The sequence below is a fragment of the Primulina tabacum genome, chromosome 12 (assembly GCF_025594145.1).
Source record: "Primulina tabacum isolate GXHZ01 chromosome 12, ASM2559414v2, whole genome shotgun sequence".
Classification (NCBI taxonomy): Eukaryota; Viridiplantae; Streptophyta; class Magnoliopsida; order Lamiales; family Gesneriaceae; genus Primulina; species Primulina tabacum.
Window position 1 is genome coordinate 37,010,692 of NC_134561.1, and position 14,162 is coordinate 37,024,853.

A 14,162-nucleotide genomic window follows, 5' to 3' on the forward strand; every position below is an offset into this window, starting at 1 on the left:
ATAATATTATAATATCGATCAATAATATGAAAACTAATTGTAAGTTTGTAACTTCCATCATTATTTCTACTCGTTTTTATAGTAATTTATTAAATTATTATTACTTTTCAAAGTATAAATTATTTTGCATTACAAATCAATTATATAACAAATTATTAACAATAAATCATATAAAATAATAATAAAAAAGCTAAATAACAATTTGTTATACGAGGTCTCGATCCAATTGTAACAAAAATTCACATCACCGTCCTCACTTTTGTGTTTACCAATGAAGTGACACTCATATATTGGATGTGATGAATCATGTCTAAATTTTATATCTAATAGATGAATGTTACCTCATTGATAGACACGGTGAGTGTCCAGTATATCAAAACTGATACGTTAAATAAAAATGATGTGAAATTATATAATCATTATATTTAAATTAAACTCAACACATGTAATTAATAAATTAGTCCACCAATTGCATCGTGGTGGCAGATGAACATTTATAGTATAATAATTATATGTTTGTCTCCCAACTACTCTCGTGAATTTAATTTGCCATCACATTTAATTCATGACCAACAAATTTTGGAACCAGCCTATAACGTTGTCAAATAATTTTATATGACCTATTCATCTTACCTTTGCCTATAATAATAATAATAATATTAAGGAGATTAATTATATTTAAATTGCGAAAAATAGGTTTAACAATATTTCGACCATAAAATAATAATACATGTGGTTCCACTAAATAAAAATAAAATGGCTCGAAAAATCTATGTCGAATTTAGATAAATACATTATATATTTTTCGAAATAATTTCGATTGGATGAGAAATTAATGACAACATAAACCATTTGAACTTTTCATTCAAAGTGAAAAACCACCATATCATGTCGGATAAACAAAATTATTAAATATTTTATATAAGTTTTCAAGATAAAAACATAAGAAATGATTATAGATGCAGCCAAATTGTTCAACTGAAAAGTTTGTATGTAGCATTACCAAATTTTGATTTAAAAACATGGATGAAATTATATCCCAAATAAATGTGGTAAATTTTTAATTTTTTTCAATTCAAAAAACCAAATATAAAATATAGGGAGAATTGCATTTTTAGTCTTATATCTTTTTGTGATTTTTGTCGTTCATGTTATCAAATTTCAGTCTTAATCCGATATATTTCGGTTTTTAATAATTTTAGTTATTTTTCAACTGGTGTGTTGATGTGACATTACACACATCGGTATCACATTAGCGTCATATCGTTGTCAACATCTGGAGAAATAACTAAAAGTAATTAAAAATAAATATAATAGACTAAAACTTAAATTTAACGATACAGAAGATCAAAATCCAAATAAGATAAAAATATAATATCAAAAATACAATTTTCCAAAAAAAAAATCATTTATATAAACCTCACCCAAACACCCAAACTACTAATTCCCAAGGGAAAATGGCCCTTTCTTTCACATTTTCCCATCCAAAAACCACTTTTCTCGCCACCACAATCACTTGCATGTTCCTCATCTTCTCTTCTCAACTCCATGCAAATCCCATCCCCCGCCGCCCTTTCGACGCCATATACTCCTTTGGCGACTCCTTCACCGACACCGGAAATACCCACTCCGCCACCGGCCCCAGCGGCTTCATGTTCGTGTCCAACCTCCCATACGGCCGCACTTTTTTCCACCGTCCCACCAACAGATACTCCGACGGCCGCCTAGTCATCGACTTTGTCTCCCACTCCCTCTCTCTCCCATTCTTGCCGCCGTATCTCAACCACAACGCCGATAAATCCTCCGGCTTAAACTTCGCCGTGGCCGGATCAACCGCGATAATTCACAGTTTCTTCTCGAAAAACAACATGACGTTGAATATCACTCCCCAGTCGATCCAAACTCAGCTCACTTGGTTCAACAAGTTCTTGGAGGGCAAAGGTTGTAGAGATTCGATCACCACACCGAACCAGTGCGCGGCGGTGTTCGAGGATTCGTTGATTTGGGTTGGTGAAATCGGAGTCAATGATTACGCTTACAGCTTGGGATCTTCTGTTTCTGCACAAACAATCCAACGACTCGCCATTAATAGTGTCACCATCTTTCTACAGGTAAACTCTAGCATTCCCTTTTTATTCCATATTGGCATTTGGATCATCTGACGTCGTTGAACATGTGTTTGCTTTTTATACACGATATAATCAGCTGATCATCTTGTTGCGTCGAATAATTTTTCAAATTTATAAGATGATCAACTGATCTTATATAAAAAATACGGTGTTTTCAACCACAACAAGGATCCAAATCCTCCATATTATATCCTAAACTTAGATCAGACAAGTGTATTTGCACACGTGCGTAAATACATTTAAAATTTTTATTTGTTAAATTATTTTTATGTAAAAATATATAAATTAACTTTAAATACTTTTTTATTTTATGATATAGTTTCTATGACTTTTTTTATAAATAAAAATGAAATATTTTTGTAATTTGAGAAGATGTGTATTTTTTGTTTATAAAAAAATATACCAATTGTAATTATATCAAAGTTAATTATATAATCAATTTTATAAATACAGTATAAATTAAAATATACACTAATGTAAAATAATTCTATTTTTTATATTAGATTAGCTGGATATAATGTTGATGTATATGGCATGATAAGATATTTTTAAACAAAAATAGTTAACAAATGAAGATACAATAATTCATAATGTGAGATCTAGTTAAATTTTTATGTGAAGATTTATACTTTTAGTTAAATTTATTTACATATGATGTGACATGTCACAACATGATAATTTATTCTCTTAAAAAAATTATCATTAAACAATAAAATATATTTCAAAACTTTAATGAAATCGTCTAACGAGTTAATTTTTTTTATTGACAAAAATACTTCACTTCACATATAGATCAGATCAATTCAACTTACATAAATTGATTTGTAACACTCTATTATAATAGACTTATTCATTTATCTATAGTTTGCAAAGTTAATTTTATGTAAATTAATTAAATTAAAATTAAAATAAATGGTTCAAATATATTATTAAAATTTGATATAACCATAATATTATATATGTAAATGTATAAATCTTAAATCCTTAAGTTGATTTTTATTTTGAAAAATAATCTTAAATCATATTTCTTCTTACCTTCCTCCACAGGCAATACTGGAAAAGGGAGCAAAATATGTTGTAGTTCAAGGCCTACCTCCTGCAGGATGCCTTACACTATCCTTGTTTCTGTCTCCACCGGACAGCAGAGACAATTTCGGCTGTGTTGGGAGCGTAAACGATCAAAGTATCTCTCACAACACGGCCCTTCTAGCCAAAATCCATCTCTTCAGACGGAAGTACCCAAAATCTGTCATAGTTTACGCAGACTACTACAACGCGTTCCTAAAGGTGACGAAGAATCCAAGAACATACGGGTTCAAGGAGCTTTACAAAGTGTGCTGTGGATATGGTGGTGGAGAGTATAATTTTGATTATTTCCACGCCTGTGGATCGCCTAGCTCGAGCTCGTGCACCGACCCTTCTGAGTATATAAACTGGGATGGGGTTCACCTCACTGAAGCCATGTACAGAGTGGTGGCGGATGCGTTTGTGAATGGAACTTTTAGTGATCCTCCATTTAGTTATCTGTTGTGGAAGAAACGGCAATCAGGATGAAGGAATGGACATGGACTTAGTTTTGTCTTAGAGCTCTTATTACAGAAATTTGAAATTCAAGATCATTTATACATTTGTTTCTATAATAAAAGGAACACCAGATTGATGATTTAACTATTGGTACATTTCTTCCAAATCGTGCTCGAACCGATTATCGAGTTAGTTTGAAGTGGATCATATATATAAACATGCAATCCACTAATAGGTTGAATCGATTATTGAGTTGGTTTGTATTTGATGTGTGAAGATGAATGTGTAGGAGTGTTGCTGTTATTCTATGTAGGTATGAAGCATTCTTGGAATATGTCAAGTGTCTTATTTTACTGCTTCAACGAAAATTGAATATGGTGAAGTGATTATTTATCAAAAGACTTCTATCTGTTGGTGGGACATAAGTAAATTTGTAACTAATATTTTTATAGAACGAGATGGATACGAAGTAGTTGCTAACGAATGTGTGCAAAGTGACATGGGTTCCAAGAGTCTGGGAGATGCCGACGAGTCGAAAACTACCTTGCTCGACTACTGGTCATATGAATACGTGGAAATAGATATCACACCACAACACAAGCGACATTTCTTTACTCAAACATCAGAAATGAAAAAACACACCAAAATACCAAGTGATAAACCTCAAGGATGGTAAGAATGAACATTTTATATGGACTTCAACAGTTCTACAATGAGGATGTATGTACATTATTTCAATATGAAGGTGATAGCGAAAGAAGATCTACCGGACACTACAGACATGTGATGGTCGGTATTTCAATTTCCATGCTACTCGGTTATATAGCAATAGATCAAATTAAGTATTCATAATAAACTAAGAAGAGGGCATCAGGGGTGTCCTTTGGTAAGTTGTTTATATAAAGATAGAACCGTAAGTCGTCTTCCTTTGAAAGGCTCTCTTGATCAACTATGTCTCCGCTGCAAGGCAGAACCCACACATCACCAGAATTTACTCTCTTGAGGCTTCCCCGGCAAAAGGGGCACGATTCCGATCTCATATTCCTGCAAGAAAGTAAAGATGTAAAAATAAGGTCAAAGGGTAAGCTCTCTTGGAGACCGGATGAGCAAACGAGGGTCATGTATAGTGTATATACCAGTCTCGGTAGCAGTTGATGCACATTTCATGACAGCAATCTGGCAAGACAATCTTAGTACAGGGCTCTAAGCAAATCCCACACTCATCTTCCCTTTCCGAATCGACTTCCAAATTCTTACCATTATTTTCGGATTTCTTTTTTACGATCATGTCCAAGCCGTGGACTTCCACTTGATAATTATCCATATCCAATGAGGCGTTGTACAAATGGTCGAGGGATGGTAATATCACAGCTGAAAAATATGCAATCTTTGATTAGTCAAGCAATATTGTCGAGCTATTGATTGTCCAGAACATAGATATTGAGTTCCAGTTGTATTGAGGGTGTGAACATGAAATTCTTTTGAAAAAAATAAGTGCACGCCATCTTTGAATTGCACATTTACAATTTTGAAAGGAGAACCATGCAGGAAAACAAATGAAAACTAAAATCCATCAAACATTGCCCAAACTGTTCCGAGCTGAACTTCTATAACAACAACAATGTGCTATTTATACCAAGTAATCTTCAATCGACTTGGAAAAGAAGATTTAAACAGATTGATGCCACTTCGAATCATATAACAACAAAACATAATTTGCGTACCATAGAATTGTCTAATAGTTGCTTTTCTACCATGGGAAGAAAATTTCTGTTTAGTGTCAAGATGCACCTGAAGAAGATAATATGCCAAACTTAGACCATGCCATGGTCTTTAAAATAGACCAAAAATAATATTCAGCAAGGGCATGCGAAGAAATCATATGCATTACTTACCTTGTAAATAACTACGTGGATAAGATTTAGATAGCTCGGAAATAGGCATGAGCACGAGCAGTCCAACCATTGCAATAAAAACAAAAATAAAGGTGCCAAGTGATTGTAGACCAGTTTCATTTGCAAACATGCACCACCCTTACCTCTTGAAATGGAAGCTGCCCTGAAGCAACCAATTGCGCTATATTATTATCCATGTAAAAATAAAATCGAGCCCCCAACAAAAACCATCTAGTGTTATGGAACTATGAAAAACATGAGAAATAAGAAAACACAAGTACCTCAAGCAAAACGAAAAACTAAAATTCAACAAAGCCATTAAGTAGGCACTAAAATGTATCATCTCCTATAGATTGGACACAGAGAAAACATCGAGAAGGGTGGACATATGTCGAAGATCATTTTACGAATATGCATAAGGCATTTACAAACAGACTTAACAACACAATATAGTTTCACACAACAGGAAATTACAACCGACGTCGTACAGTAATGGCAAAAAAATTCACTTCAATAAATAAGTTACTCCTTTTGATGCTAAAGAAATAACCCTTCTTGATATCAGCAAACTTATTTCACCAATTATACAAAGAAACAAACCATTTGCACATGAATAATAGAACAACCCCATGAAGGAAGCCCATACATAGCTATGCCAGTCAAAGAACTTAAATTTTCAACGCCTATTGTAGCAGCAATAATGGAACAAAATTCATGGAAACGCGATTCTTGTTGTGTTTCTCGTAAAACATTAAAAGTTCTTTTCTTGCAAAACATCACAACCCACCAAAAGCAAACTAAAAACATACCAGAATCACATGTAAAACTCAAGAACTTTACACCATAATCAAGCCCCGTATAAAATAAACAGTAACCACTTGATACTTCGATTCCATCACGAAAATTGAAACCGCACAACCACATAGAAGCCAAACGTTTCAGAAATGAACCTTAAAAAACACAAACTAAAAAAAAACAGTAAGAGATATCGAGAACCCACAACATATTGGCATGCTGAATATCAGACTCAATGGCCCTCAAAGAATCATGACAAGAAGCAGACTTTTCAACCTGGTAAAAATCCATCACCACAAGGAAAACCCTCAAAGATTACACCTTTTTCCTCCCTGCCTCTTCACTTTTTCAAGAGAATCAAAGCCAATGGAGGGAACGCACTCAACCAGTCAAAATGGGTTTCTTGCAAAGGATTAAAGCTCCAATTGTTTTATTTTTTTGAACGGTCCTTAAAATCACACATTCAAACTCTATAAATTGAAATTGAAACCGAGTGTATTGAAGACAGTGTGACACAAGTTATCCAAGAGAGAGAGCCAGATATACTCAGTCAAGAAATTCTTATATATTGCAACAACAAAAGAAAAAATTTTAAAAAAAATGGAAAGGAGATTTGGTCTTCGCCTTGGTTGATTTGCAGTTAATATGCTGTGATTTTTTTTGTTGGATTCATTGAAATTATTTCCTCTGACCAAGTGCTGTGATTCTACTACGCATACATTGAAATGCCCACAATCTTTTCTTGATGTTCAATTTTAAGTTTAATGTATTCATAATGGAAATTTTCAGACAATTAATATGATTTAGATTCATTGTATTCATATATTATTATTTAATTGTGTATCTATATTTAAAAATTTATCTAAATTTTATTTTAAAATATACAATTTTTGAAGATTTATGATGCTACTAGAATCAAATGCGTTTGGTGACTTGGTCATCTACATTTCGGCCACCACAATAAATATATAACAACAATCGCCTGACTTGTCTCATTAATTATACGAAATTTTGTTATAATCGAGTCTCGAATTTAATTTGTTATTTTGATATCAAATAAATTCTTAATCTCAATAATGTTACAAGTTTTGCGGTAAAAAAAATATGAATGTGTGGATTATAAATAATATATAGGGAAATAAATTAAATATGAAAGAGTTAATACTATATGATGAAAATAAATACTTTCTTAACCAATAAAGATTCAATTTTTTAATTGTAATTATTTATTTTATGATGAGTTAATTGTGTTCTCACTTCTCCACCCACAAATTCCCAATTTTGGTCGGTTTTTTTTTTTTTTTTTTGAAATGAGAATATCATTTATCAAATACTGTCCTCACAATCGTGAGAAATGAAATTACATAAAATATCTAGAGGATAAACCGTAATAAAAGGATTTGCATGAGATGTGGTCGCTCGAGCAAAAGAATGAGCCTTCATATTTGCTTGTCTTCTAACATGTTGAATTTTGAATGAAGAGTGTGCGTAGAGAAATTTACGATAACCGAAAATAAAAATAAAATTTAATGCGCAACTTGTTGTCAAAAAAATATACTCAAAACATGATGTACTTGTTAATAAAAATATATTTTAAAAGTAGATGAATTTTAAATAATTTTTCATGTTAAAAAAATAATAAATAAATGCTTAATTTTAGAAATCCTTGAAAAGTCTTCTATGCAACCAAAGTCAACTCTACATGTAATAGAGTATGTGGGGACCCGGACGCTAATCATGTTCTTAATCATCATTGGGACTAATTAATCAATTATAAAACAGGGTCTAAATTTTTTTAAAATGCGGAACGTAGTGAAATAAAACGTATATACATCTCAGTATAAAAGTACAAGTCCTGTACCACATACATTTATTCAACTAAGGTTTAACAGCTAATATCATGTGTCTAACCCTATCTCTAATCCAAGTCCGGAGCCTCCACTCTAATCACGATCTCTCTTCATCTTCTCAACCCTGAACCTGTCCCACCTGTTGTCATGCACACATACAAAACAAGACTACAGCCGGATAACTCCGGTGAGAATAAATCCCAGTATAAACAATGTAAACATGCAATCATATAAAAACATATACAAAAGCATATAACAAATATCATTCACATGCAGCCAATCAACAAACATGTATCATATCACACTGTAAATCAACTAGTCGTATCAGACTTGACTCAAACAACGCGTCGTCTCAGACTCGACTCATTCCTAATCTAGGGATCCCGGTTTTGAATATTGAGAATTATATCGAATCTCAGTCGATAGGAATGACTCAACCCTAAATGGCATCGATATAATTCATATATCCAGTGTCTGGACGAAACAGCCACAGAATTGACGAATCAATCAAGGATTAAGCGAATCAGCCAATAATTAGACGAATCAGTCAGGGACTAGGCGAATCAGCCGATAGCCAGACGAATCAGCCGGTAACTTGGCGAATCAGGCAATGACTAGCGAATCAGCAGTCAATACATGCATACAGCAACTAGGCGAATCAGCCGATGACTAGCGAATCAGTAGTCAATACATGCAGAGGCTATAAAGCAATAGACTACAAACATCAATCTCATCAATTACAAATATCAATGCAATAAACTAAGTATGTGATTTAGGGAAACTCGATTCAAACCTCACTCGAGTTGTGCAATCCCAACTCAACATTAATTTATACATTTCTTTCTGATACTCTGACTCTGTCGAAGTCTCGAACTCAAATCCTGTCAATACTCAATCTGACAATAACAAGATCGAGGGTACGGTATCAATACACCACTCAAACAACACTGGATATAATCAGAATTCAATCAAATTCTGTTTCAACAGCACAACGTCATAGTCTCAATATACCAAGCAATATCATCTCAGTCAGATATCAATTCTAACATCTCATATTTGATAACAATTCAATTCTGATATCAAATCTCAATCAACTCAACTCTGAAAATCATAACAATTTCATATGGTATCTATTCTTCAGTCCGGTTTCGATTATACGATGTCTAACATGTCAAGAACATCATATATGAATCCTATCAGATTCTGACAATACCATAATTTCAAAACATATCAAAACGTAGCAAAACTTACGTCCAGTTGTAGCCTAGGTCGATAGGAACTCAATACCGAAGTCTGATTCAAAATCGGATAGACGGATTTCTCCCAAAAGGCGTAAGGATTTTCTTTCCTTCCTCGGCCCTTTCTCGATTCTTCTTTCCTCTCCTTTTCTGAATAATTCGTGCATATATATATATATATATATATACACACACACATACACTAACATGCAAGAAGGCAAATGGCACATCCTTTAAGCAACATGTCTCGCGCATATGCGCGACATCAACCGGCGCATATGCGCGAGACCTTAAGTTTCGGCGCGTGTCTTCCCAACTGCTGGCGCATATGCGCGACACATTTCCACGCATATGCGCCCAACTCTCTAGACCTCTCGCGCATGTGCGCGTATACAAGTCGCGCATGTGCGCCCAACTCTCTGGACCTCTCGCGCATGTGCGCGTATACAAGTCGCGCATGTGCGCCCAGTGTTCTGTCCCGCATCATGGGCTTCCGCACTACTCGCGCATATGCGCGCTTACTCTTCGCGCATATGCGTGAGACCTTCGGCTCTCGCATCAACAATCTTACATGCAAACTTTCAATTCGTGTCTCGATTAACCCTTTCAGAATCGTTTCGATTAAAATCAATAATCGCAATTTAACACGATATAAAATCTCGGGCATTACAGAGTATGTCTGTTTTGAAGCTACTAAAAGGTTCTTTAGGCTGACCTAAACGCGAGAAAAATATATAAAAAAAAAAGCCATTTTTATTTACTGAATTGGAATAAATTATGTCATATATATATAATTGCTGAATACTTGCAATTTTTTCTCCTTACAATTTCATTAAGATAAATTATGTCAAATTTTCCATCTCTTTGGAAAGATGGGGGTTGTCTTTTCTTTATAGGAGGCATTGGTCCGAGGACGAAAGAAAAAAAGTTTAAGGCAATCTAGGAGCTGCCATTGTCCATGCCTTCAATTCAGGGAAGAAGAGAGCAAGGAAATGGCAAAGTTGTCTATCTTAAAGATTCAACTACAAGGCTCTAGCCTGTGCTGTATCCTGGTAAATCGTTTGCTAGACCGTTTACCGACGGATGGAGAACATTTTGCAAAGGAAACAGCATCAGGACTGGAGACGTATGCAGGTTTCAAGTTGAGACTATATGATGCCATCTTGCATTGATTTAAGTTTTTTGCCAAGATCAGCAAGATCTTCTGAACAAATAATTTTAGTCTTCTGTAGCCCTTGTAGGGTATCTGATTCCCCTAGACATTGGTAAATCTGTTCCGGTTATGATCATGAATGGCCGGACGTGCCATATCTCAGACGGGCTATGTTCTATGGTATAGAATGCGGGGCTACGGAAAGAAATTGTATTGCGAAGTAATCTGTATGGGATTCGTGAAGCGTTTAGTTGTGCATGTTTGGTAAGATGAATATGATTGAGTTTTGTTCATATTAAGGTGGATGAGTGTGGTCATGCAAGAATCAATCAAACGTTGAAACGGTGGCTATGGCATTAGAAGTCTAGCATAATTGAAACTATATTGTAAAGATTTTGACGGTCGTGATTGATATAATAGTATTAAATAATGTATGAGTAGAATCAACTCTGGAATGGAATAAGAATAAGAATAGAATGATATGTTTATTCCATTAAAAAATGATTGATAAAAAAAATAAATATGAATGAAATAAAATTATTTTTAATTGTCAAATAATTTCTTATTTAATTTCAAAATATTCAAAAATGTTTATTATTATTAAAAATAATAAATATTAATATTCTTTTTATTGTTATAAAATTATCATCATCTTGAAACTAATGTAATTATTGATCTTAAACATAAATCATTTTTTTAAATGAACATAAATCATTTTTAAACATATTTAATGTAATAATTTGAACAAAACCAAACCAAAATCACAAATCAAAATTTCTAATCATAACTTATCATGTAGAAATCAAAGAAATGCACAAGTTCCCTTGAGCGATCCTCTCTAATAGTAACACCTCTCTCAAGGTGACTTGTGCATCGATTCACAGAGCCCAAACAACAACAACAAAAGTACCATAATCATAAATCTTGTGTTAAATTTCTCATATGATTTCATAATTATGTTCTGTTCCGACCGTCACCGCTGCCGCCGACACTTGATTTTGCTCCTTCACCACCATTTTTCTCATCTCAATCATCCACTTAATCCACCCCACAAAATAATCATAAATCCCAAGTGCAACATACATCCCAATCCCTCCTAAAATCCCATTTGAAATGGAATATGTTAAAGGCATTATTAGCATAGTAACAAATGCTGGCACAGCTTCTTTAATGTTTTCCCAATCAATATCTTTCACCACTTTCATCATTAGCACCCCTACAATCACTAGAGATGGACCTATTGCCCATGGTGGCACATTAGCAAGCATAGGTGTGAAAAATATAGATAACCCGAAGTATATTCCGATGATCACTGCCGTTAGACCGGTCCTACCACCTTCTCGAATCCCGGAAACTGACTCGATATATGTGGCGATTGGTGAAACTCCTAGCATGGACCCCAAGATCGTGGCGCCCGCATCGACCATGTACGCAGAGTATTCGCCCTCGAATTCGCCTTCCTCGTTCACAAACTCTCCAACCTCTGCCATTGTATACAATGTGCCTGTGGTGGCCAACACATCAACATACAACAATGTCACTAGGGCTATCCAAACTTCACTGGTGTTGAAGTTTGTGAAGCTAATGGCCCATAACGTGGACTCAATCTTGTGGAAATCCACCACTTTTTTGAAGTACTCAAAGCTTGAGTCTCCTTGTGGTGTGTATGGGAAAACTGTCACACTAGTTCCTCTAATCCATGACACTAGTGTGACAAAAAGCATGCCATATATCATGCTACCTTTGACATTTTTCATTAGGCTATAACATATGATGAGGAAGCCGACCGAGCCGAGCCAAAACGTCGGGCTTTGCATCTTGCCTCCTACGCACTCTCCGGTGGTTGGGTTCGAGTCTTTGCAAGCAGCAACAGTCACGAGAGTCGAAGCATCTGGGCCGATGAGGCCCAATCCTTGGTGGGCCTGTAGGCCCACAAATGCAATGAACAGCCCAATGCCGGCCGCGCAGGCTAGCCTCACCGACTTAGGGATCAACCGAGCCAGTTTCGCTCGAAGCCCGAAAACAGCTATGGCAAGAAATGCACATCCTTCTACCAAGACCACAGCCATGGCTGTCTTGAATGACATGGACCCGGTACCGTGGAATCCAACTAAATTATAGGTAAGGTAAGCATTTGGGCCCATCCCGGGAGCCAGGCCCAGTGGGAGGTTCGCAAATAAGCCCATTGCAAATGACCCGATCATGGAGGACAAGGCGGTGGCAACGATAAGATCGCTCTTGAGTTTTGCAAGGCACTTTTGGTAGCCTACATTAGGCTTCATCACACAATCCGGACTCGCCGTTTTCTCCGACTCCACCGTGCAATCGGAAACGGAGCACATACCACCCGAATCAGCCAGGATGGTAGCGTTCACGGTGATGATATACGCCATCGTGATAAACGTCGTCGTCGCAGCTCGCCATTCCTTCGTAAAACAAGTTTTTCTTGATTCCATCTTGAAAAACTTACCAACTTTGCTCTTTGAAAAGGCCACATCCAAACTTTGTTGCACATTTGCACACAATTTCCTCCCCATTTTTGCGTGCTTTTATGTTTTCCACTCTTTCTTTTTGTTTTTCTTTAAAGAAAATTGGCAGTCCTCTTCTTATGATATTTTCATGCATTTATTATGGGTAGATTTTTTTATTTTTTTTTAAAGATTATATGTAAAACATGATGTAATAAAGAATCTTGGTTACAAGGATCTGTTATTAAATTGTAATAATGTTGTTTCTTTTGAACTGACTGGCTGAATATGCAGGCATTAAACAAAACAAAAAGCAGTCTTGTCTTTTAAGGAAATTGGAGTAAGACTAAAGTTGGTAGGCATAATTAAGGGCACATTCTTATATTAGTTAATTAGTGTACTTTTTCAAACTTTTTATTTACTTTAACATTCTAAATCTCCAATAATGCTGCATTTAAGTTGCCACTAATGACTTTAGTTCCCACTATTAATATTTTTTGTAAGTAGAAGTATAATATTGTTCCAGATACAAAAATATAATGTAAATATCCACGCTACTGGTGAGACTTGAGCGTGGATGCGAAATTTGCTTATCTCGGACAATAAAAATACAAAAAACAATTAAATCTATCTAAATAAATTAAGAAAATTATTCAGCGAAACTCGAACCCGAGACCAACAAGTCTCAGGGTTTCAACCTTAACCTTCGGACCAAGGCCTTATCATTATTCAACATACTTTGATCAATTAATTCTTGGCCCCCCAAAATTAATGTTTGTGACAATGATTTGTGGGATTGTTTAAGGTTCAAATTTTGAATTGATTGATTCAAATGTAGTGCTAATAGTAGTAGTCTTGGCACCATTTGCTGCTGCGGATGATAAAATATTGATTGATTATTCGGTTTTATTTTGTCTAATGTTTGTTCCACTATTATTTTATTTATTATTTTATGTATTTTCATCATCTCATCTATGAGTCAAGCATTGCAATTATACATACTTCTGGGAACAAATTTAATTTTCGGAAACGAGCGAATAAAAAATCATGGCTTGTTTCGAAACAGGGTTGAAATCGACGACTATTTATAAAGCATGAAACACTTTACAG

General features: G+C 34.9%; 3 protein-coding genes across 6 annotated transcripts; 1 reads left to right on the forward strand and 2 right to left on the reverse strand.

Moving 5' to 3' along the window:
* The first annotated feature begins 1,433 nt into the window (after positions 1 to 1,433).
* On the forward strand, positions 1,434 to 3,797 carry LOC142520523 (GDSL esterase/lipase At3g48460). Its single transcript, XM_075623528.1, has 2 exons — positions 1,434 to 2,111; positions 3,177 to 3,797. The coding sequence occupies exons 1-2, from the start codon at positions 1,458 to 1,460 to the stop codon at positions 3,681 to 3,683; spliced, it is 1,161 nt and encodes a 386-aa protein (XP_075479643.1). The 5' UTR covers positions 1,434 to 1,457; the 3' UTR covers positions 3,684 to 3,797.
* Positions 3,798 to 4,310: 513 nt separating this feature from the next.
* On the reverse strand, positions 4,311 to 6,947 carry LOC142520524 (E3 ubiquitin-protein ligase AIRP2-like). 4 transcript variants are annotated; one of them, XM_075623529.1, is made up of 5 exons: positions 6,358 to 6,947; positions 5,549 to 5,706; positions 5,378 to 5,444; positions 4,790 to 5,024; positions 4,311 to 4,697 (listed from the first exon to the last, which is right to left on the reverse strand). In XM_075623529.1, the coding sequence occupies exons 1-5, from the start codon at positions 6,470 to 6,472 to the stop codon at positions 4,487 to 4,489; spliced, it is 786 nt and encodes a 261-aa protein (XP_075479644.1). In that variant the 5' UTR covers positions 6,473 to 6,947; the 3' UTR covers positions 4,311 to 4,486. The 4 variants fall into 4 exon arrangements, with proteins under 4 accessions (XP_075479644.1, XP_075479646.1, XP_075479647.1 ...); XM_075623531.1 differs by having other exon boundaries at positions 6,549 to 6,943; XM_075623532.1 differs by having other exon boundaries at positions 5,549 to 5,711; positions 6,358 to 6,941.
* Positions 6,948 to 11,341: 4,394 nt separating this feature from the next.
* LOC142520839 (adenine/guanine permease AZG2-like) lies at positions 11,342 to 13,163 on the reverse strand. Its single transcript, XM_075623991.1, has one exon. It carries the CDS (start codon positions 13,119 to 13,121, stop codon positions 11,523 to 11,525), a length of 1,599 nt encoding a protein of 532 aa, XP_075480106.1. The 5' UTR covers positions 13,122 to 13,163; the 3' UTR covers positions 11,342 to 11,522.
* Between the last annotated feature and the right edge of the window lie 999 nt (positions 13,164 to 14,162).